At 44.0% G+C, this 25,268-nt stretch overlaps 1 protein-coding gene across 3 annotated transcripts in view; it reads right to left on the bottom strand.

Annotated features, from left to right (window-relative positions):
* Positions 1-24,734, bottom strand: part of OSBPL9 (oxysterol binding protein like 9) — a 110,408-nt gene extending 85,674 nt beyond the window's left edge. For 2 of the 3 annotated variants that reach the window (XM_075002491.1, XM_075002494.1), the window contains exons 1-2: positions 24,338-24,734; positions 13,374-13,424 (exon numbers count right to left, since the gene is read on the bottom strand). In XM_075002491.1, coding sequence (XP_074858592.1) covers positions 13,374-13,424; positions 24,338-24,448 — 162 coding nt within the window. In that variant the 5' untranslated portion in view covers positions 24,449-24,734. The remainder of the gene's footprint in view (positions 1-13,373; positions 13,425-24,337) is intronic. The other variant, XM_075002493.1, reaches the window with a different exon arrangement.
* Positions 24,735-25,268: the final 534 nt, after the last annotated feature.

Genomic DNA, 25,268 nt, shown 5'->3' with positions numbered 1-25,268 from the left:
ATTTTCAGAGACCATTTATAGAGAAGTTGCCATCTTTGCAGTCACAGGAGAAAAAAGGAAAAAAGTCTATTGGCTGCAGACTGTTGCAAATAAGCCATAATGTCAGTGTTTTCATAAGACCATGTTTATTAATAGCTAACAAAATTATGAATTTAAGTTCACTGGCTCATCCTCTGAAGATGCTGTGAATGATTTCATTTTAAGACAAAGGACAGATGTGGGCCTATCATTTTTGCAAAAAATGTTTACCCATGGGTGATATGATGGTTTTTGCTTTGTTTTCTGCAGGAGTTCATTCAAAAGCATAGTGAATGCCAGGTTTCACTAACATAGCTGCTGTTGAGGCATTTAGTGAACTAAATTACATACACCACAAGTTGTAATAGGCAACTGTAGAACTCACAGTTCTTGAAAGGTGTGTTATGGAGGGTATTGATCATCATAGCAATGGAGATATGTCTGCAGGTTTGGCATCCATTATGGCTAGGTCTGGTGCTGTTTCCTGCTCTGTGGAGAGCTTGCCTCTGATATTAAGCTAGATTGGGAAGTTGCTGGAATGCCAGAAGAGAGGTGTTTAAGAAAGATTTCATTTTGTACACAGTCCTCATCTAACCACAAACCACAAAGAACCACCTTCCTTCAGCAAAGAAAAGGCTCTCTCCAGATGCTAACCGTAACAACTTGTCTCAGAACACCATCTTTGCCATGGATACCACCTCACTGTATATCAATACCATTCAAAATCACAGCTTTGCTGGCTGTCTCAAAACACCTACAAGAAAATGGACAATGCACAGATCTCCAGCTCAGACATCATCCAAGGTCATCCATTTCTTCTTTACCCATAAAAATTTCACATTCGGCAATGCTTTGTCCAAACCACAGGAACAACAGCAGATACTAGGATGACTTCCCAATATACCATCTTCTTCATGAGCCACCTTGATGAAGAATTTCTGGACAAGTGCATTACAAAACCAATGATGTACCTGAGACCCACTGAAGACATCTGCATCCTCTAGACAGATGACAAACTTTCTCAGGATTTCCACAGCCACCACCCATCCACTAAATCTCCAAAACACTCCATCAGGTTCCTAGCCATCACAATAAGATTTAACAATGGAACTCTACAGGTAAGTATGTAGAAAACAATAACCACGCATGCCTTCACAAATCCAGGAGTCACCCAAGACACACCAAGAAATGTTGTTCTCTACAGTCTGATACCACAGAATATGCTCTGAGGAAAAACTTTGCCTGACTATATGTAAAACCAACTTCAGCAAACAAGGACACTCCACCAAGGAAATCGTTCACTTAATGGAATGGACCACTCAAATACTAAAAGAAAAATCTGCTTTGATATAGCAAAAAGCCCATTGGTATAGTTCCACTGTTAAAGCTGACTGTGGTGTCCATCTCTGATGCCAACAGCTTCACTCAACTTTGTCCATGCATCTCTATCCAGTCATCAGATGTTCAGGAAACGTGTGTCAGACTTTCCAGCTTGTTTGTGAAAAGTGACAGCACCTTCACTTCTCCACAGAAGTACAAATAGGCAGTGACACCACATACTTAAATATATCAGCACAGCAACAGATGCACTTTTAGGCTTGAGTGAGAAGGTTCAGTTTAAATGCCCTCCCAGTCCTGAGCCTCTCACTTACGCCAGTAAATGTACTAATTGGTATCAGCTGCTACTAAAATACTGTTGTAGAGCAGACTCCAAATCTTCTTTTAGAACTTGTGAATGTCCAGAAAGACTCCAGGCTCTTGCTCCCTTACTCCTTTTGCTGGTGCTGCCAAATTCCTTCTATGAAAGTTTGTTAGCATTAAGGAGACACTGTTCTGGACTCCAATCCAATTAACAATTTAAGGGGCCTCAAAAGACCATGAAAACCAGGGAGACAATATCCAAAACCAGTGTTTAAATAACTTATGATTCTTAGGACAGGAAATGGTTAGAATTTTACAGTTTAGTTTTTGTACTGCTGATTTCGTTCTAGGGCCACAACCCAAAATCTGAGAAAAATCTCACTGCTCTCAAGAGTACAGCTCTCTCATGAAGAGCATTGTTCCCCACATGAGCTTTTAAACCACTGGGTTATGCAAAATGAGCTTTGTTTTTACATAAAAACAAATAAAATTGAAAGATGCTTTTCAAAGGGGTCTTCCTGCCCCAAATAACCAAAGTAGATGCTCTGCTAATATCAAAACATAACCAGGGCTAATGGATCTAACAATTAAGGCAAGCAAACTTGTTGTTGCATAGAAAAAAAGAGGGAAAGACGAATGTGGCAGGGGACAGGAATGTTAAGCCTTGTGATCAGGTGAGCCCTAGGGGACAGAAAGCTAACAAGACAAAAAGGATAGGGGATGAGAGGACGATAGCCCTCAATGAGGAGCTACCTAAGTACTCTGGTGGAGACAGACACTGGACTTAGAAGCCCTCATCAGAGTTTCTACGACAGAGGAATTTTTTCTACTATGAGAATCTCCTACTGTTGTCACAGAACAGTTGGCCAGCTGGGTGAATCAGTGCCTTCAGGCCTGCAAAGACTCAACAAAGTACATGGATTCCTCCACATTATGAAGTCCCCAAGACAGAATAAGCTGGACTCTCGAATCCAGGGAAATCATGCTGGGGAGAGTGTTATTTGCAGGTTGTATGGTACTACCTCATGTTCCCCATTTTCTTTTATATGCTGCCTTCTGGACTTCAAATCATGTGACCTTATGTTAATGAGGCACTGGGACTTTACATCTGCACCTCATTAGCATATTTCTGGCTGTTTATTATTCTCCAAAAGTGGCATGTGTAGGAACAGCCAGAGATATCATAACACTACCTTACAGGAACAGCTTCCACAGTAGCTATTCTGTAGTTGTTGCTTTGGATTAGGAAAAGGAGAATTCAACGTTTGGGAGAAAAAAAAAAAACTGTTGGCAATATTTTAGTGTATGTTTCACTCTATTTTTAGTAAATTCTGCACAATCCCCTTTGTTTTCCTTTAATGTGCACAGAATGGTGCCAAATAAACTTCACACTTTGGTCTCAACAGTGCCCACGTACTCAACAAGGCTACGTTGTAGTCAAATATTATAGACCCTACATGGAGATTATGCAGTAAGCAAGCCCCTAGTGCATTCCATGGCAAATTAGATGAATTAAAAATTCAGGGTTTTTTTTGTTTTGTGTTTTTTTTAAATCTAAAACACTCTTAATTGGAAAACCAGTAAAACAACAACATTATGAGAATTAAGTTGGTGAAATGTGATCAATAAGAGAAAAGGATTTCTGAACAGATTGTTTAAGAACAACTTTTGTTTGTTTTTGTTCACACCTACTTAACTGCAATGATTAGTGAACAATTTAAATACAGGACATCTTTGTTGGAAATTAAGATTTATGCTTCGCCTGTTCCAAACCTCCTTCGCTGTCATCTGCTGTAACAGCAGTGCAAGTGACTCTGAATAGGGAAAGGAGACCAAAACACTACACTCTTAAAAAATGAAAGGGCAATGAACTTGGCTGCTCAGAAAGTCTTAAAGAGAGTAATCTAATAAATATCTAGTAAGTTAGTGTTCTTACTCTGCCCTCCCCCCCACTTTTTTTTTTAAATATAAGTAGCTGACATTTAAAAGTTAACCAGATTGCTATCAACTGTTGCTCCTTGTCTGGGGAAGAACTTCACATGTTCCACAAGGTAGTGGCTATCCTCTGTATGGAGGACTTACTTTACATGTCACTGCCAGCATAGATATGTGCTGTCCCACACCACAGTCTAAAGAAGACTGCCCACACTGCAATGTGGCAGTGAAAGGTTCTAGCAGAAGAAAAGCTGCAGGACACTGCAGCTGAGTCTACACTAGAGTTTTGTCGACATAACTCAGGGAGCGTCTACACACTTAAAGCATTCTGTCAACAAAGTCTCTACAGAACTTGGCATTTTCCTCGACAGTATTGTCCCTCAAAAATTTGAGGCATAACAATCTCTGGACAGAGTACTGTCAACAGAACTGCAGTATAGACACTTCTGTGAACAGAGAGGAATTCCGGCTGATGGTCAGCCATAAGTCTGGCAGTTCTCTATCAACAGAGCAAGTTGTGTGTAGATGCACTATGTTGACAGACATTCTGTCAAGATTACCCTGAAAGTAACTTCTGTCGACAAATGCTTCTAGAATAGACGTAGCCTGCATGTCTAAAAAAAAAACCAGTGTAAACAAGTGAAGCACTGCTTAGACAAAGAGAACCATATAGACTATCTACCACAGGCTCTGACATATCTTTAATTACCTAAGCCAGGAGTCAGCAACCCCCAGCACACATGCAAAGATAGGCATGCAAGCCAATTTTCATCCACACGTGAGGCAGGAATTCAACCCCACTCCTCTTCCCCCATGCAGCCAGGAGCTTACTCAAAGCCATTCTGCCTGAGGAATAACAAAAGACCAGCTAACACTACTAATCAAATGGTAAAGTTCAGAATCTTTATTAACAAAGCTGTTGAAATTAGGACAACAGTAGTACCTTGAGTTACATGACGCAGTTGGGGAGGTGGAGCTTAGCTGGAGCCACACGTGGAGGGGAGGGCAGCGAGCCAGAGCTCAGGGAGGTTAAGTTGCACTTAACTCACTTTAATGTGAGAGAAACAACTCAAAATCATGCATGTCAAGGGTTTACTGTATTAGTAATGAAAAAAGTATCACAAGAACTTGGACCATACATATGAGGTCAAAAGGCCAAATTTCAGCACTCCGTCTCGAAAAAGTTGCTGACCCCTGACCTAAGCAGTAGGTACTACTCGACATGTGATATATGCCAATACTAGAAGAAAAACTGGGATGAACTGTATAAACTCCCACACTAGAGAGGGATGTAGGAACAACACTGGGCATGCTGGAGTTGGAAGAGATGTTTAAGAGAGTCTCTAAAATAGCACAACACTGGGTGAATAGAAGCAACCCTGCTCTTACTACTATGGAAGAAGACTACAGCAAAACATGTCACCAGGAGGAGACGGCTGCACAAAAGCCAGGACTCCCTAGACTGGTGAAGGCCATGAGCCAGATTGCAAGAACAACCAGAAGCCACAACACGCCCCAAGGAAGTGCATCACCACAGGAAGAGGTCCAAGGGAAAGTATTAGTCTTACCACAGATAGGGATGCCACTTACAGTGTGCCAGAGAGACCACTACAAAGAATCTCAGAGTGTGGGGCGGGGACAGCTCCTCTTACTCCCTTAACTGTTAAGCACAACTTCCACCAGAGGCAACTAATGTGAAGTGATACAAAGGGGATACTGGCTATGACTGCCCCGCCCCAGCCCTGCTGAGACTCCTCAGAGCAATGAAGTTGGGAGAACAGAGCAGGCTGGGTCTGGGTCACTCCACTTCCTGCTATTGGTGAGTGTCAGCTCAACTCCTACTGCCTGGGCCAGACCCCTGTTAATTCCCCAGGACACACTGGGCCCAACAAGACCTCTCACAAGCATGAGGCCTGGGGGGACTGCCGCAAACCATCCAGTGCATGGGACAGCTCTGGTTGCCAGCTGCTGTCCTCTCACCCCTCCCCCTGCAGGGTTTGGGGGCACGTGACTCTTCAAGGCACATCTCCCCCTCCCCCTCCGGCATTGCCCCTGGCTGCCACCCCAGACTTTGGAGCCACTGGGCAGGGGTGCCACCACAGACTAACCATTGAGTTGACCCTGACAAGGCCCATAACTGATGGAGAATGCTGGCACGAGAGCCCTTATGTTCTTCATCGGGGCTGGAAAGGAATAGCGAAGCCGGGAAGGAAAGAAAGGTGCCAGGAATGTGGTGCAGCTGCTGAAATACATGGTAGAGAGTCAACAATGGTGACCAGCTACTTGACTCAGGTGCTAATGAAGCACACAAGAATGGGGAAAGCCACTGTAGAGACACTAAATTAACTTTGCATCAGTCTTCAAGGCTGAGGATGTGATGGTGATTATTGAACTGAGCCACTTTTTTAGGTGACAAATCTGAAAAATTGTCCCAGATTATAGGTGGTTTGGGAGGCAAATTGATGAACAGCAAATAAGTCACCAGGACCAGATGGTAATTCACCTGAGAGTTCAGAAGGAATTCAAATTAGAAATTGCAAAGCTACTAAACGTATTCTGTAATGTAGCATTTAAAATCAACCTGTGTATCAACTGACTGGAAGATAGCTAATGATAGGTAACTTTTAAAAAGGGCTCCAGAGATGATCAGTCAGCTAAGCCTGAATTCACTGATTGACATTAAAGAATAAAACTGTCAGACACAAACATAATGGCTGTGCCTACACTTGCATTCCTCTTTCGAAAGAGGCATGCAAATGAGGGAAATTGAAAATGCAAATGAGGTACAGAGTTATATATCTGATGCCTCATTTGCATATTTTCACAAGAGCCTTTTTGTTTGGATGTGACTCTTTCAAAGATGGGGTTTACTTTTGAAAACTACACTGCTTTTCTTCTTTCGAAAGAATATGCAAGTGAGACAGATGTAAATTTGCATGTTCTTTCAAAAGAGGAATGCAAGTGTAGACACAGCCAATTTGTTGGGGGAAAACAGCAATGTGGTTTCCGGAAAGGAAATGATTCCTCCCAATCTATTTGAGTTATTGAAGGGGTCAACAAGCATGTGGACCAGGCAGATCAGTGGATAAACACACTTAGATTTTCAGAAAGCCTTGGACAAACAAATAAATAAATAAAAAACCCTCACTGAGGGCTCTTAAGCCAAGTAAGATGCTCTGGGATAAGAGGTAAGAGCCACTTGGAAAATGGTTAGAACAGTGGTCATGAACCATTAGATTGGAACCTACTGGTAGATCGTAGTGCCCCTATCAGGTGATCTTGACTGGTCTGGCAGGGAGGCTACAGTGTGAGGGCACTTCAGCTACGCCTCCCCCCCCTACCATGCTGCTTCTGCCCTCTGCCTTGGAGCTGCCCCACGGGGAGCCTCCTGCTTGCTGTGCAGGGTGGGGAAGGCAGAGGATGGAAGCACTAATGTCAGGGCTTTCCCCTCCTCCCACACTGCACCCACGTCCACAGAGTGACCAGCTGTGGCCTTTGAGAAAGGACAAGGAAGGAAGCAGGGTAAGGGTATTTGGGTTTCAGGTAGATCCTAGATTCAACTGTTGCAAGGTGACCACCTTGTCAAAAGGCAGAAACCAGACACATTCAGAAGCATCATGAGTAGCTCTGTGTTCTCAGTGCTGAGGAATGTCAAAGCAGCACAGCAGACTGCCTGCTGCTGTATTCCTAGTTCAGGGCAGAACAGAAATACTCATGGTGCCAGTCCCAGCAATCAAGGGAATCCTAAAATGCACAGGGAACACATCTGCCTACCCCACAATGCTACACTGTGGGATAAATACCCACAGTGCATTGCTCACTCAATCGATGATGATGATGCCGCCGCCCTCAATGTGGATATGATCTATTGACAAATGGAGCAAGTGGGAAGGCCCTCCGATTCTTTTTGTTTCGTTGATTTTTGTGGTGTAGACATACTCTGAAAAGGGCAGAAGATGGGCGTATATGACTTTTCAGAGAATAAATCCTCTCTCATGCAGTATAGTATTTCAAGACAAGAATTAAAATTCAACAGGACTCATTATACAAGGAAATATAGAGCTCAAGTTGTGTTTCTCAGGACAGCGGCCTCCCAGTACCAGCATCAGGTTACTGGGGCTCAGCAAATCCTCTTACTGCCTCCTCAGAAATGCATCTGGAATCTTAGGCCCAAAGCGAATGGAAAAGAAGCAACGTATGAGTTGGAAAAGAGAGAAGCCCTGCTCAAATCACAATATATCACAGAATACTCCCCTTCCCTCCAATTCTCCCACTGTAACCCCCCCCCCCATGATCTCCACACAGCTTCACAGGGCCCCTTCACATTTCTTGTCTCTGCTCCCTGACTTCTGCTCACACCCCATTAGCATCCCCTGGTTGGACTGCATTTGCACTAAGGGCATCAGGAGGAATCGGATGAGAACAAATGGAGGGGTTGGAAAAGGGAATTTGGAGGGATTTTGAAGGCTGAGGCAAGAACTTTTGGGAGGTGGAGGGGAAGATAGGAGAGCTAAGCATCTGCAGAGAAATTACAGATGTTCAAGAGCTTCTCTCAGCCCAGCAGCTTCACAGTAGAGGAAATCCATCGAGCACAAATGTTTGAACAGATACACTCTCTGGTCCCGACGGTTTCCTGAATTCAGACAATTCCCCATCAGCTGAGAAGTCTGTGGTTTTGTCCACTATGTTCTTCCTTCCCCCACTTCTTTTTGGTTCTGCTCAACTTTCTGTATACTACCTCGGATCAATAGCTGGTGTTAGAGCATCAGACAAACAGAACAGCACCGTCAAGAGGCATGAATGGCTGAACAGAATTAATATGGCAAAAACAAAGTGAGACTCAAACTTAAGAGCAGAGAGACCCTGGTAACAATCTGTGAATGGTTTTGGTTTTTCCTATACACCTGGATTGTGGCTGGTCATGTCAGGACATGTAGCCACTTGATGCGAGAATCAATTTTTCACAAAGTGTAAAAAGTTTGAAGAGAACACACAATGAAAAGAGACAAACCAAAATGAAGAGTGGTTGTCAGGCACTAGGAGACACCCACCCTCACATACCACCTAAGATATCTGCTAGAAACATCTAAGACTAAACAGGGGGAAAGACTGGACCCAAGCTAGGAGATTGCTTAGCTGGTGAGAGATCATTAGAACAATTATTAGGGTAAACTTGTTGCACGCAGATTCTTCTTCGTGCATTACGATTAGCTGGCATGTTTTAGCTTTGCAACTTACTTGTCTGTTTTCACTGGCAGTTATTTAATCCTACTTTTTTATACTTAACACAGTAAACTTTCATATCTAGCATTCTACCATCACAACTCTCAAATAACTGGAATTTTAACCATAAGTAAATTTTAGTTATGTTTTTTGTAAGTACAGTATAGTGAAAGTAAATATAAACAAGTAGAGCAAATATAGTATAAAAGTTTACAGTGTACAGTACTACTGATGTTGGTAAATAAAGTACTCCACATATTTTTGTTTTTTTAATATCTAATCTCATTTTTCTTTAGTGTTAAGCGTTGCTAGATATACCTCTATATTATCCGGAATATTTAAATACGTGACAAATTCCTGGTCCCAGGGCTGCCAGATATGAGAGAGTTTATTGCAAAACACATTTTTGTTTATTTCTGGGCAAGTTTAAACACTTGTTATGAGGTTGGGAGGGAAAGAACAACCACTGTGCTTTTCTCTCCTTCTTTGATAAAGGGGGATAACCTTATCGGATTTCTCTGGGTAAGACATTTTTGCAGGGTTTTGGTCCTCTTTAGGGTTCTATTCCCGGGTGCTGATAACAGCCTTATAGCTAAGCTCTCCCAAAGTTGAGCTTTTTCCAGTATGTGTTGCTCTGTTGGAGGGCTATTACTTCAATTCTGTGTCTTGGTCTAGTGCTTCTGACCCAGAAGGTCAGGGTGGTGGGGCACCTCACAGGGCAATGCTGATCACACCACTGTGCACAGCCCAAATCAAGTGACAGTTTCAAGGGGACCCCACCATAGTCTATCAAGGTAGCGCACACAACTGCATGCTCTGGATGCTAGTAGTGATGTTAAGTGTGTGGCTAGAGAACAGACACAGTGGTTACTGTTTTATTTTCCATTTGCTCATTTTGGGTGAGGAAAAATATCAGCAAAGAGAGAGAGAGAGAGAGAGCACACGTGAGACTCAAAAGAAACTGGAGCCCCACAGTCCCAAGTTGCAGAGGAGGAAGACGAACACAGAAGACATATGAAATTACAGAGGTTTAAGACAGAAGTGTAAGCTGCCAGGGAAAAAGCTGCCCAAGAGGCAACTATAGAAGCCCAAAGGCTAACCCTAGAATGGAAAGACAAAAAAAGCCCTAAACGCTGCTTTAGAGCACCCTGAAAGCCCAAAAGCATTTACTGGCTGCACTGGACTGATAGAGACAGAATCCCATTGCAGCAGGATCCACCTCTCAAACAAACAAACAAACAAACAAACAAACAAGTAGAAATGACCGTGCCCATCTTATGATGAGCCTGCAGACACTGATGAGTATTTTAATCACCTTTGAGAGGCTGTGCACAATCCACGCAATTACTGAGAATCAGAAGATGACCACATTGCTTGTGAAACTGAAAGGCAGAGCCCTGGACATATTGATTAATATGCCTACTAGTGACACTACAAGCTATGGTGAATTCAAGGATTTGTTTTTGAAACAGTTTCACGTGGCCCCTGAAAATTTAGATCTCTTGAGAGGAGCTGGGCTAAGTAACATGACTTAAATAAATCAAATGAAAGACCTGCTAGATAAGGAAAGTAATTCAGGAACAGTTCCTGGACATGGTTAATGAAAATGTTAAGGAGTGTTTATGGGATTAAATGGCAAAAATCAGTGGAAGCTCTTGCTGGCTATATTGACCAGCAGGAGAAACCACAAGCACCTGGAGGTTGGGGGGGGAATCACAAACACAAGGGTTTAAATCTGGGGGGGGGAGACCAAGTCCCCGCTTTATCCCTGGGCAGGAAGAGGGAGGGGTGCAAGGCTGAGAGTTCCCTGCAGGCCCACTTCTGCTTCCTTCCCCCAACCCCCACCCCAATTCACTTCACTATTACTCCTCCCAAGTCTCCTGTGTAGACAGAGGAGCTCAAATGTGGTATTGTCATTCCACTAGAGATGGGGGGAATAAGCAGCAGGTTATTCGTGGAACTGCTGCTTCCCAAAACGGTGACTACTTGTCATACAGGATTCATAAAACACCGACTCACAGCCAGGCAGTAAACACACAAAGTTTAACAGGATGAATGGCCAAGTCACCCCTGCACGAAGAGATACTGGGGCAGAAACTTCTGTAGTTTCTGGAGGGACTTCATTAATGAGCAAAATATATTCCTTGGAAACATGGCTGAATTAGAACTGGTTGGTGGCCATAAGATCCTTGCCCCTTTGGCCAGCTCGTAAGTTAAGGCAGGGCTTAAAAAGCTGAGTTACCTGTTGCTCGTGTCACAGAATTCTGTACCATTTATTTTCGGAAACAACTTTTCAAGGCAGCTGAATCCATCCCAGGAATTGCTAGCACCAAGAAAGAATCTTATGTTAAAATCCAAGAAGGGAGGGAAAAACAAAGTGGGCTATAAAGGAAGTAAGAAACTGTCTTTAATTCCTCACCAGAAGCGCTGGTCAATTTGCAACAAGGGGGAGGAAGCTATCCCTGGCCCCAAGGTATTGCTTAGTGCCAGGAGTCTCGTCCAAGTTGTGAAATGTTCAGTAGGGGCAGAGCAACAGGGGGCAGGTCAAGCCCTGGGATGCACAGACAGATGTCTTGGAGAAGGGCCTTCAGGAAGAGGCAGGGGTCCAAAAAGTCACAGAGGGGACTGAGGTACCCAGAGGCTTGATAACTGAAAGTCAGCCTCATTCAAAGTGCAGGATACAGGGTTTACCAGGGCAGGGTCTGTCATGGCTGGGAGCTGTGTGCCTACAGAAGAACAAGTGACAGATAGCCCAGAGAGGGCAAAGTAGGAGTGTCACTCCACGTTTGCCAGGAGAGCCTGAAAGAAAGGTGCTGGGTCTGCAACTGTAACTCCAAGTTATCCATCTGACATTCAGGTTTCAGCTGAGGGGAGTTGTGAGTCTGAGCTCCTGGAGAGGGTTGACATACAAGGAGAAGGAGTAGGTAACAGCTTTCAAGTACCTAAGAAGTTGTTATGTCCCCTCTTCATCTTTTCTTTTCCAGACCAAACAGGTTCCCCCCACCCCCTACAATCTTCTCTTACTAGTTACGTTTTCCAGACCTTTAATCATTTTTGTTGCTCTTTTCTGGACCTTCTTCAATTTGTCCACATCCCTCCTGAAATGTGATGCCCAGAACTGGACACAATAGTCCAGACGAAGCCGCATTAGCACAGAGTAGGGCAGAAGAATTACTTCTCATGTCTTGATTACAACACTCCTATTAATGCATTCAGGAATGTTTACTTTTTTTTTGCAACAATGTCACACAGTTGACTCCTATTTAGAACGTGATCCACTATGACCCCTAGATCCTTTTCTCTAGTACTCCTGCCTAGACAGTTATTGCCCATTTTGTATGTGTGCAACTGATTGTTCCTCTCTAAGTGGAGTACTTTGCCTTTGTCCTCACTGAATTTCATCCTGCTTACCTCAAACCATATAATTTTAAATTATAATCCTGTCCCCCAAAGCACTTGCAACCCCTCCCAGCTTTGTATTAAACTTTATAAGCATATTCTCTATGCCATTACCTAAATGGTTGGTGAAGCTATTGAACAAAACAAGCCACAAAACAGATCCCCATTTCATATGCCCTTCCAGAGTGACTGTGATCAATTGATAACTACTCCCTGGGAACAGCTGTCTGACCAGTTATGCACCTATCTTACAGTAGCCCCATCTAGGCTGTATTTCCTAGTTTATTTATAAGAAAGCTATGCGAGACTATCAAATGCTTTTTTTAAGTCCACACATACCACATCCACCGCTTCCCCTTATCCATAAGTCTTGTTTTCCTATCAAAGAAAGCTATCAGTGTGGTTTCACATGATCCGTTCTTGACAAATCCATGATGTTACTTACTACCTCTTTATCTTCCAGATGTTGGCAAATAGATTCTCTAATTATTGGTTCCATTATCTTTCCTGGCACAGAAGTTAAGGTGACTGGTCTGTAGCTTCCTGGGTTGTCCTTATTTCCCTTTCTACAAATGGGCACAATATTAGCCCTTTTTTAGTCTTCTGGGATCTCCCATCTTCAAAAATGCCTTTTTAAAGATAATATCTGAGCCATTCGCTGTCATCTCGATTCACTCCTTGAGCATTCTAAGATACATTTCAACAGGTCCCAGTGACATGAAGATCTCTAACTTTTCTAATTAATTTTTAATTTGCATTTTCCCATTTACGTTCTGAACCTCTCATATTCTCTAACATCCCCTTTGCTAGGCATCCAATCACTACCAACCTTCTTGATGAAAGGTGAAACAAAAGTCATTCAGCACCCCTTCTCTGCACAAGAGCTTATTTCACAGTTTATAACACTTTTTTATAGCCATGAAATTGATGCTGTCATGTTCATAAATTTCAGAGCATTTGATGAAGAAATAAGTATTGGTATCCCTGTTTTACCAATAAGGAAACTGAAGCATGGAGGTCACATGACTTGCTCAAGGTGAACCAGTAAGAGTCAGGAAATGAACCTAGATTTCTGAAGTCCCCAGTCAAGCGCCCCATCCCAGAAATCACATTACCCACACTGTAGAGTGGTAAGAAGCAAAAGAGAGAACACTTACTCGGAGTCTCACACACCCTCTTCGTGACCCTCTCATCATTTTGTCTTTTGACTGAAAGAGAGAACAGATTCATTGAATTAATAAAATTAACCAAGAATTCACAGAAGAAAATTATTCAAGATAATTTGGAAAGAAACATTTCAGAATAATGTTTTATGGACTCGTAAATTAAGACTATCAATTTGACAGAGGTAGTACAAGCTACAGCACAGAAAGAAAAAAAAAAAAAAAAAAAAAAAAAAAGACAGACATCATACAACCAGCTATTTCCAAACCAAAAAATGCTAGAGTCAAAAGTCTCAATGTTTTGAGTGTCTGGGGATGAGTGGGTTTTACAACCTCTACTCACACAGCTTTTCCTCAAGTTTATGAGAAACAACCTTTGCCATCACAATACAGCCATTTTCAAATCAAACCTGGTTTCCACGCTAAAGTTTAGGGCCCTAAAGTTTTCTTTTTTATTTAAAAGAAACTCTGGAAATGTTCTCTCTAAGGCAGTGTTTTCCAATTTATTTTAAAAGTGAAAGAATTTTGCAGAACCCCATTTCCAGGCTACCCCCTCAACTCCCAAACCCATCCCCCATCTGCAGGCTTTACCGACCTCAGCATCCAAATCCGCTCCCATATCCCCAAGCTTTATACTGCATCCTGCAAACTTGCCCCCAATTCCCAGGCTTAACCCACCTCAGCCCCAAACCAGCCTCCAGGACTAACTCATCTGTGGTGCTGGCTGGGAAGCCTATACCGGGTGCACACACGCACCCAGCAGAAGGAAGTCTGGAGTGGCGGTGTTCTTGCTGGTGGGGGTGAGCCAAGCCACATCCACCAGAGGGGTGTGGACACACAGGTAGCAAGGCAAGTGAGGGGCTCTCTGCCCTGCTGCCGTTAAACCAACGAAACTAAATTCAGTTGGTTTAACAGCCAGATCCTTCCCGCCACCCTGCTGGCCATTAAACCAAAGTAATTTTTTTTTCTACTGTTCCAGCAGCAGTAGGGCAGATAACTACAAAGGAGTCAGCTATTGTAATGTAATTTTCTCGCAGAACCCTTATTTTCACTTTGAAGAATCCCAGGGTTCCAGAGAACCCCATTTGATTTGGGAAACACTACTGTAATGTATATTGAATGCACATTTGCTACATGGATTTACTTGAAAACACTGCCACTTTGGGGCAAAGAAAAAAGGTACCCGATTCAGGAACTCAGCAAAGTGATAGTATCAACTGCTGAAAGAAGTTGCATTAGCCCCTTTTTAAAAATCTTACTTAATGGGATCCCTCCACACTCAGGCACACAGAGCATTAGAACCCAAGCAATATTACATTATATTCAACAGACAATGCTTGAGGTCATCTAATTAGGTTGCCATGTGGAAACCTGAGAGTGTGGATCTCAAACCATAGGCCAGGAGAAGGAAAAGCACGACAGAGACTGTATCTCCATCCGGTGGATGCAAAATTCTATCCAGCCCTAAACTAGCAATCCAAGCACATTAATTATCCAGGGAAAGTCATAAATAAGAGGAACTTCTTATCATCACCTCACACTGGTAGGAGAAATAAAGTAAGGAGTGTAATTGTATGAGTCACTGCTACAAAAATACTGTGAATAGATTAATCCAGTTACACTGTCCATATCTGCACCTCTGCAGATTCATAATGCACATTACTCATGTGAGCAGCGTGATGTTATACACATCAATAAGTGTTTGTAGGATTTATTTCAATTAAGCACTGAAATAAATTGCTCAAGAAAGTGGCCATCTGGGCATGGGCATTAGAGCACTTTGACTTGGGGTCTTAGAATAGCTCCTCCTCACCCCAAAGGTTCAGAAGGGCCTGCACCTCGGGTCCGGTCCAGGAGGGAGCCTGTCTCCTGGTGTCCCAGGGTGGCTCCTGGAACTCCCCTTGGTCTGCTCCCTTGAGGAACCAGGGGTGTCTCAGGGTGGCTGGCTGTCTGGGAAGGCTCAGATGCACAAGGAGTGGCTGTGAAGGTGTGGAGGACTGCAGGTGGTACCTCTGCTGCTTCCACGCTCTCAGCTTCCTGCCACAGGGTTTTCCGGGCTCCCTGTGGCTTTAAGAAGGGCCAGGAGGCAGGCACCATAGAGCGCTGATTGCGGTGGACAGGGTGTCCACCACAGCACCTGCCTACTTCTGTGGCTGTCTCCACAGAAGGCCAACAGAAGTGCTCCTCCCATTGACTTTCCTTAATCTATGCAGGTCACGAGGAGTTACAGGATCAACATTGACCCTGGAAAGTGCCATTTCATGCATGTGCGAAACAGCACCATGGAAGATCGACCCTCAGCAGGTTGATCTTCTGCAGTAATGTAGATGTAGCCCTAAGCTCAAGTCCAAGGGTTTTTGGTATAAGCCACCGGTAGTATTAAGTGAAAACTCCCTAAGAACTAGATATAATTGTGAAACAAAGACTTAACAGCATAGCTATCTTTGTAAGTCACAGACAAATAAGCTTTATCAGACATACTCAGTTGTCCCTGTAAACAAAAAACATAGCTAAAGCAACAGCTAAAGTACCATTATGTTCTGGTTTTGAGACTGCTGACTTTTCCAAATAGTGATCTTTAGAACAAAAGCTTTCCAACCTTAGCCTTTCCCAAAGACAATTTTTGTGTTAAAAATCTGGACAGAGATATTTTAGCCATTTGGGAGTACACACTGTGAATTCTAAGTGCTACCACAGTGGCACAGGCTGCAATTCAGCATAAGGGCTCCTTAGTGTATACAGTCCTTAAATATTGTACATACAGACCACCAATTTCCACTAATTTAACTGCTTCATCCCCCTTGAACTGCACATAAGGAGAGGTATGCAGTTAAGTATATGTAGAATGTGGCATCTAAGTCATTGAAATATGTATCTTAGAAAAAATATTCTTACCACAAAGTTCATATTTTATCAATACAGTTTTGTACAGTAGCTAAAAAAGTCAGATCAGTAATGAGGGTGGAAGCTGGGCAATAACTTAAGGGACTAGCTTGGGGCAAGTGCATTAGCCTTGTAAATGCAGGTTTGTGAGTTCAGTCACTGAATGGGGCCTTTCAAGAGTTTGGGCCAGATTAAGTTTAAAAAAAATAAATAAATAAATCTGTGGGGATGGTGATAGGTCTTGCAGTGAGAGAAGGGGACTGAACAGGACGACCTCTTGAGGTCTCTACCAGCTCTATGAGATACAATATGTATAAATAAATCCCAAGATAGTTAAACAGTAATTTTCAACTAAATTCTTCACTGATTCACACCTGTACAAATCCACACAAACTATTTAAGAAAACCAAATTATTTCATTGTCTATGAAGTAGATTTCGGCCAAAGTACACAAGAAAATGCAACCCAACCACATTTGTTTCCAGGAAGTAAAAATTGCTCCATTATTTGGGCAGATACAGTCATCCTGGAGACCACTACAGAGCCCAAAACAATTATTTTAAAAACTACAAACTAGGATTTAACACACAATTAGTATTTTCGGGGTTGGTTATTTTTTAAAACATAATGAATCCTTCTCCGGATAAACTCTTAAAATTGCACATAGCCTAGAGGTGAACCAGCTTATATGTACTGAGACAATATACGCAAAAAGAATTGAGTTTCAAAATGCTATTTAATTTTATCTAGGAAGAGATTGGTGTGGTAGCCAGATTGCGGGTATTTATTTGTCCAGTGTTTCATAGGAGGCTTGATTTCACTGATTATGCAACCTGAAGATGGATTTCTTAACAGAGACATATTTTGGCTAGGTGTAATGCTGTCCAGATATCAACACTTCTTGATGGGTTGTGAGGCACAAGTCTAATGACCACGCCTACATCTACACCAGAGGTTTTTATTGACAAAACTGGCAAGTGTCCAGATTATCAAGGCATTCTGTCACCAGTAAATCAACAGAATGCAGCACTTATGTTGACAGCCACATCCTGCTTCCCAAGAGGAAGAATGCCGCTGTCAACAGAGATCTGTTGACAGGAAATCAGGCTGGACATTCCAGGGGCCTTCTGTCAACAGAAAAGGCCTCCAGGGCACCATGTCCACAGTAATCAGCGCTCTATGGCGCCTGCCTCCAGCCCTTAAAGCCACAGGAAGCCTGGGAAACCCTGTAGCAGGAAGCAGAGGCATGGAAGCAGCAGAGGTACCATCTGCAGTCCCCCACACGAGGTGATGAGAAAACACTTTTTTTCTAGCATGGCTGCACCCTTCAACTTTATCTAGACCAGAATTGCAAGGTGTGGTGTTGGCATGTTAGCCAACATGTTCCAAGGAGTCCGTTTTGGACTTGAACACTTGCAGTGCTGCCTAAGTCTACACTAAAATCATCTGAAATGTGGTAGCTTGTACATCCTTAAGTCCTGGAGTAGATAAAGTCTTAAAGCTTAGTCATAAGCACCTATCGTTGTTTATACAGCCTTCTGTGTTGAGTTTTTTCAGATAATTTGTCATGGCACGTTTCTAACTTGATATTTTTGACATGTTACAAAAGGCCTTTAAGGACTAACCAAACGATTTTTTTGGTGATAAGCTTTCATGGGATAGACCCACTTCATCAGATCAATCTCATTTCCAGTATAAAACTGACATTTTTAAGTACAGAGGAACAAAAAAAATGGACATTATGTGCCAACAATGTCCTGCCACTATGTACGTTGGACAGACTGGGCAAAACCTTTGCTAAAAATAAATGGACACAGAGCAGATGTCAAGAAACTCAATACACATTTGCTGGTCAGTGAAGACTTCAGTGGAGTGTGCCATTCTGTTTAAGACCTGAGAATGTGTGTCCTGGAGCAAAAAAAAAATTAAAAATAGATTAGAGGAAGAAATTAGTGAGTCTCAGATAGGACAATTAACAGCTGAACATCCCTCATCCCTGTGTCAGTTTTTATTGCAATTTTTTTTTTTTCAGCCTCTGTACCTATAAATGTCAGTGTGTACTGGAAATGAGATTGATCTGATGAAGTGGGTCTGTACCATGAAAACTCATGACCGAATAAATAATTTTGATAGTCTAATGTACTACATTTGTGCCGTTTTGTTTTGTTGGAGTACAGACTGATAAGGCTACCTATGTTATTTTACAAAAGGATTATTTTTAGATTTTTTGACAGTTTTATTAAGTTTTTCTGTTGCAGAAAGTAAACATAGCAATAAGTAAATCTGTTCACAGGGTAATTATGCAACATATTAACATGTGCAAAGCATGATGGATAAAATCCTGGTTTGAAATACTATGTTCATCAATAATTTAAGAAAACTGCAAAAATTGTTAGACATTTGCCATTTTTTATTCTTTTTACAGTTACATTACTTGGACCACATTTTAAATTACTACTTGCTTCTTAACCTTGCATGTTGTTAGTAACATATGAGTTTGTCAGTTTATTAAACTCATTCTCAGTTTAGTTTTCACTGTCTGTAACTTATTGCACAGAGAGGGAGAGTCCATTATGACACCTGAGAATGGAACGCCAGTGACCTTAAAGAAGGTTAATTAAGAAGTTTTTTCTTTCTGCTAAGATTTCTGAAATTTACTTAAATAGTTTCAAGGGGCCAAAAGTGTATGTGTGCTTACAATTACAGCTTGTTCTATTTATGGGGACTCTAGCCATGACTAGTTTCTGAAGCTTCACTTGCAATAGGTTAATATTTTTCCTGTATCTCCAGTTTTGTCCCCTCAGGCTTGTATAAGCATACTGGAGCTTGTGCTACACTTGACCTAGATTTGCTTCTTCAAGAAACAGTTGCTCAGTGAACCAAGAACTAATATCTCTAACTAAGCAATCAGTCACCAATTAACAGACAATGCATTCTAAATCAAACCAAAAGCAAAAAACCTATCTTGCCCCATTTTTAGAGAAATGTGGCACGGTTAAACTTTTAAATTTTGAACTTGCTTCCATTTTACAGAATGGCATTTGGAACTAGAATGAATAAGGTGGAAAAATTCTATAGTCCACTACAAAAGCATAACAAAGAGATTAAATTTATAAAAATAATTAGTAAGATTAGTGTACAATCGCTCACTTACTTTTTCTGGTTTTACAGGTTTGTGCAACTGTGCCCACCTGACAATCAGTTTTCATTACACTGCTAAAAAAACCTTTCATTTAGAAAAGGAACAGCTAAAAATTTTGTTCAAACTCTTCCATGAACTAATCTGAGTGAGACATATAGGATTTCACTGTGCCTTGTATTTTGGATTCCTCTTTCAAGAGGATTTTAAAAAGTCATCAACCGAATTACTACAAAGAAGGAGTGGACAAAACTCAGTCCACAGGCCAGATCCAGCCTAACAAACATTTCTGTCTGGCACACAATTCAGCAAGGCACTCAGGCAGGCTGCTTAACTGCACAACTTGCTATACTGTGGGTTAGGAGCCATTTGTGGTAAGCACCTCTCAGCCAGAGCATGTAACTCTAACCCCCACCCAAGTTAGAAGCTGCTCCTGCAGCTAAACTCCCTCCCAGGCCTTGCACCTCTTCTTGCACACCAATCCTCTCCCCGAGCCCACAGCTCCCTCCAACACCCAAACTTCATCCCAAACTCATCCCTCTTCTGTTAATACAGTAATATTAATACAGGCACTCTCAGGACAGACCCTTGATTTCAGAAGAGCAGACTGACTCCCTGAGAGAACGGATAAGCAGGATCCCGTGAGAAACGAAGATGAAGGGGAAAAGAGTTGAAGAGAACTGGCACTATTTTAAAAGAAGTCTTACTGAAGGCACAGGAACAAATAATCCCACCGCATAGTAAGAAATGTAAACATGGTAGGCAACCAGCTTGGCTTAACAGGGAAATCCTTAGTCATCTTAAATTCAAAAAGCATGCGCACAAGAAATGGAAACGTGGACAGTTGACTAAGGAGGAGTATAAACACACGGCTGGAGAATGCCGGGCAGTAATCAGGAAAGAGAAAGCACAACTGGAACTGCAGCTGGCAAGGGATGTGAAGAGTAATAAGAAGGGTTTCTACAGGCATGTGAACAATAAACAGGTTATCAGAGAAGGTGCGGGGCCATTACTGGATGAGGGAGGTAACCTAGTGACAGATGATGCAGGAACAGCTGAAGTACTCAATGCTTTTTTTGCCTCAGTCTTCACGCACAAAGTCAACTTCCACATGACGGTCTAAGACGATGCAGTATGGAAAGGTGAAGGGCAGCCATCTGTGGGGAAAGAACAAGTTCTGAGCTATCTAGAAAAACTAGATGTGCACAAGTCCATGGGTCTGGATTTAATGCACCCCACGGTACTGAGGGAATTGACAGAGGTCATTGCTGAACCTTTGGCCGTTATCCTTGAAGACTCTTGGAGATCAGGGGACATACCGGATGACCGGAAGAAGGCAAATGTAGTGCCCATCTATAAAAGAGGAAAGATGGACAATCCAGGGAACTATAGACCAGTCAGCCTTACCTCAATCCCTGGGAAAATAATGGAGGGAATCCTCAACGAATCCATTTTGGGGCATTTGGAAGAGGGGAAATTGATCAAAAGTAGCCAACATGGATTCACCAGGGGCAAGTCCTGCCTGATCAATCTGATTAGCTTCTATGACGAGGTAACAAGCCCTGTGGACACGGGGAAGTCAGTGGATATGATATACCTTGACTTCAGCAAAGCTTTTGATATGGTCTCTCACAACATTCTTGTCTATAAGTTAAGGAAATATGAATTGGATCCTTGGACTATAAGATAAATAGATAGCTGGCTTGATGGTTGGGCCCAATGGGTAGTGGTCAACGGCTCAATATCTGGATGGCAGTCTGTTTCAAGTGGAGTGCCGCAAGGCTCGGTTCTGGGGCTGGTGTTATTTAACATCGTTATTAATGACCTGGATGAGGGACTGGATTGCACCCTCAACAAGTTTGCGGATGACACAAAACTAGGGGGACAGGTAGATTCGTTGGAGGGTACAGAGAGAATCCAGAGGGACCTGGATAAATTGGAGGACTGGGACAAAAGAAATTTGATCTGGTTCAATAAGGAGACATGTAGAGTCCTGCACCTGGGGCGGAAAAATCCAAAGCATTGTTACAGGCTGGGGACCGACTGGCTCAGCAGCAGTACGATGGAAAGCGATCTAGGGGTTATGGTGGATGAAAGGCTAGATATGGGTAAACAGTGTGCCCTTGTAGCCAAGAAGGCTAACAGCTTACTAGGGTGCATTAGGAGGAGCATTTTGAGCGGATCTAGAGAAGCAGTTATTCCTCTTTATTTGGCACTGGTGAGGCCACATCTGGAATAGTGTGTCCAGTTTTGGGCCCCCCCCACTATAAAAAGGATGTGGATTTGCTGGAGCAGGTTCAGCGAAGGGCAACAAAAATGATTAAGGGGCTGGAGCACAAGGCCTATGAGGACAGGCTGAGGGATTTGGGCTTGTTTAGTTTACAGAAGAGAAGACTTAGAGGTGATTTAATAGCAGCCTTCAACTTCCTGAAGGGGAGCTCTAAAAAGGAGGGTGAGAAACTGTTCTCAGTGGTGTCACATGGCAGAACAAGGAGTAATGGTCTGAAGTTGAAGAGGGAGACGTGTAGGTTAGATATTAGGAAAAACTACTTCACAGCGGGTGATGAAGCATTGGAATGCGTTGCCTAGAGAGGTGGTGGATTCTCCTTCAGCTTGAGGTTTTTAAGTCCCAGCTGGACAAGGTCCTGGCTGGGATGACTTAGCGGGGGGTTGATCCTGCTTGAAGCAGGGGGCTGGACTAGATGACCTCCTGAGGTCCCTTCCAGACCTGTGATTCTGTGACCTGACTGATCCTGAACCAGAGAGTTTGCAGGATGGGTAGACGTCAATCACGGGCCACTTTGCTGCTATCCACTGCCCCCCACTACTCCCAACCAGGGCCACCAGGCACTACCTCTGGCCCCAGCTAGGCTCCGCTCCCAGCAGCTGAGTTCCCAGCCACTGGCCCCTGCTCCCACCCATTGCCACTAACATGTCTTCAAGTCCACTCCCTGCCAGCCACCAGAGGTCTCTGATCTGGTGACAACTTCAGTCCTGCTGCCACAGTTTCCCCAACCCACAATGCTCCAACCCCAGAGCACCTGTGGGGTCCCCCCCCAAGGATACCAGATCACAGTGTCTTCAAATCAGAGTGTCATGGACTGGAGGAGTTCAAACTGTAAAAACATGCTGCCTGTGATGAATTAACAAGATTTGTGGAGTGCTCCACCCCCCACCTACAAAGTATAGAAAAATGTCATTAACATAGCTGATATAAGTAGCTTGATTATGCAAAATTAAATTTTGATTTTAAAACATTAACATGACGTGGGAAAGGAGGTTGGAATTCCAATAGTACTGAACACTGGCATAAAGTTATGGTTTCCACTGCTATTAAACCAATATGTACTGATGTTTTAACCTCTATTTCTGGTAAAAATGCATGAGCCAGAAAGCATGGTTTGACTTTCTAATCCAAGGTGATCTGCAAGACTGCCAGTTAGAAAAGCCACCTTTTTATTTGTAAACTAAGCAAATTTGACACTTCAGTAAAGGACACAGTATTCCACAATGACTTTCACAGAATGCAGTAAACCCATACTCTGACAGGTCTAGGACCAGGTGATTGCTGGATATTCAAATATTCTGGATAATAGAGAAGCATACCTAGCAATGCATAACTCTAAAGAAAAATAAGATTTGATATTAAGAAACAAAAAGTATATGCAGAGTACTTTATTTACCATCAGTACTATTATACACTGAAAACTTATTCTGTATTTGCATTTACTGTAACTATACTGCACTTATGGAAAACATAAATAACATTTACTTGTGGTTAAAATGTGGGTTATTTGAGAGTTCTGGAAGATAGAATGCCAGTTAAGAAAGAGTTTACTGTTAAGTAAACCAATAACTTGAATGGAAGACAATAAAAATGTCTTTAAACAAGTCTTCATTATTTGCTTTATGCACTGGTTTTAATTAATTGATTGCACAAACGTTTTCTGTACTCCCATTTGCAAAGGGGCAAGTACTGGTAGAAATGTAGTCACTCCCTCAGCAAGTTAAATAGTGTGAGAGGAGCAGTAGTGTTCAAAAAAAAACAAGCAGTCCTGCAGCACCTTTCAGATTAACTATTTTATTTATTTGGTAATGAACTTTGCTGGGTGAGTCCCACTTCTTTAGATTCTAGTCCCTCAGCGAGGTTAGAGTGTGAATTGGGATCATCTGTTCTGGGCTTGGGGCTAACATTCACACAAGCAATATTCTGCGATCGTTGGAGGACAGGTGCACCAGGAGGGCAAAGTGCTATACAAACGCGCAGGAACTCAGATTCGCAGCACCCGAGGCAGGTAAAACGCTTCCCTGACGCCGAGTCGCAGAGAACGAGCTGCCGGCTGCAGGTCATGTGTCAGCTGGCGGGAGGTAGGACAGGAGCCAGGAGCGTGGGCATCACCTCTGACCTAGTGCTCCGTGCAGCAAGGGCCTGACTGTCGGCAGTGCGAGCACCCACCAACCCCGCCTCAAGGCAAGGGGAGCCGGGGGACGCCTCTGACACTCAGCCCCCGCCTCCCACCTTCCAGGGAAACAGCCCGACACCTTTCGCACCCCGCGACCGCCGGCTTCAGCCACCGGCCCCGCCCAGCGACGGGTTAGCAGCAGCCCCTTCCCTCACAGGCAGCCTCGCCAGGCCCGGGGACAGTAGCCTGTCAGTTACGGGCGGGGGCTTCCCAAGGCAGCCCCGCAGGTCCCTACAAGCCCCCCCCCCGTCCGCCGCTCCCCCCCCCGTCCCATCCCCGCACGCGCTGCCAACAAGGAAAACGCTTCTCGCCCCTCCACCTGTAAATCTTTCACAAGGGTCTCCCCATTGGCTACCATCGCTGTCTCCTCCCTCCCCATTGGCCGCTCAGTGACCAACCCCCCCCCCCCCACACACACACACTGCAGCCCGCTTTCCCCCATCAGCCTCGGCTCGGCCCGCCCGGCCCCTCACCGTATAGTAGGAGAGCAGCCCCGCGTTATAGTCCAGCACGAACCAGCGGTACTGCCAGCCCTTCATCACGTTGGTCCACTTGCTCAGCGGCCCCTCCATGATGGACGCCATCTTGGGAGCCAGCCCTGCACCCCAGAGCCGGCTCGGCGGGGAACAAGGAAACGGCAGCGCGAGTGGCCTGGGGCCAGGAACAGGGACAACAAACAGATGGGAGGGGCAGGCAGAAGAGCCAGAGAAGCAGTGGGGGCGGGGTTTGCCAAGGCAGAAGGGGCGGGGCCAGGCAGCCAACAAAGCGACAGGCGAGGGCGGAGGGAAGAGGGAGAGCGGGAAGCCTTTGCCTGGGCACACGACGAGGGGAGGAGCTCAAGGACCAAACCCTGCAGCGGGGGCTGATGTCTCACAGGAAGTGCGAAGAAAAGGGGAGCGAGGCTGAGGTCAGAGGGCGGGGTATGTCCGGGATCCTCACGCTAGGAAGCTGTGAGATCATCAAAGGGGCGGGGTCTTAGGCAGGGGGCGTGGCCTGACTCCTCTCTCCGACGGGCGGGGCAGGGGGTGGGAACGGGCCCTTCTCTCCTGCGTACTGCTCGGCGGTGCTGGGGGAGCGAGCTGGGCACCGAGAGGAGTCAGAGCTGAGGGTGGGGTGGCCAGAAGGGTACAAAGGCTGCTGCTGGGTTGAAATCACGAGCCCCGGGCAGGAACATAGGTGCTGGAACCGGCTGTGCTGCAGCACCCGAGGCTTGAAGTAGTGATACGTGGTAGTAATATGTGGCCTCCGCCTCCAGCTCCACTCACTATAATAGTGGTTCTTGCGGAGCAGTGGGGATATTTTCAAAGTTTGAGGGTAGGTGTGGGGGCGGGGTATCCATGTGGGACTAATGGTGAATGCAGGACTTGGGCCAGGAACTAGTTTTTGCCAAGGCAGCAGGGGGCG

Source organism: Carettochelys insculpta, chromosome 9 (assembly GCF_033958435.1).
Source record: "Carettochelys insculpta isolate YL-2023 chromosome 9, ASM3395843v1, whole genome shotgun sequence".
NCBI classification, from domain to species: Eukaryota; Metazoa; Chordata; order Testudines; family Carettochelyidae; genus Carettochelys; species Carettochelys insculpta.
Note: the sequence above shows the minus strand (reverse complement) of the source record. Positions and strands in the feature narration are given on the sequence as shown.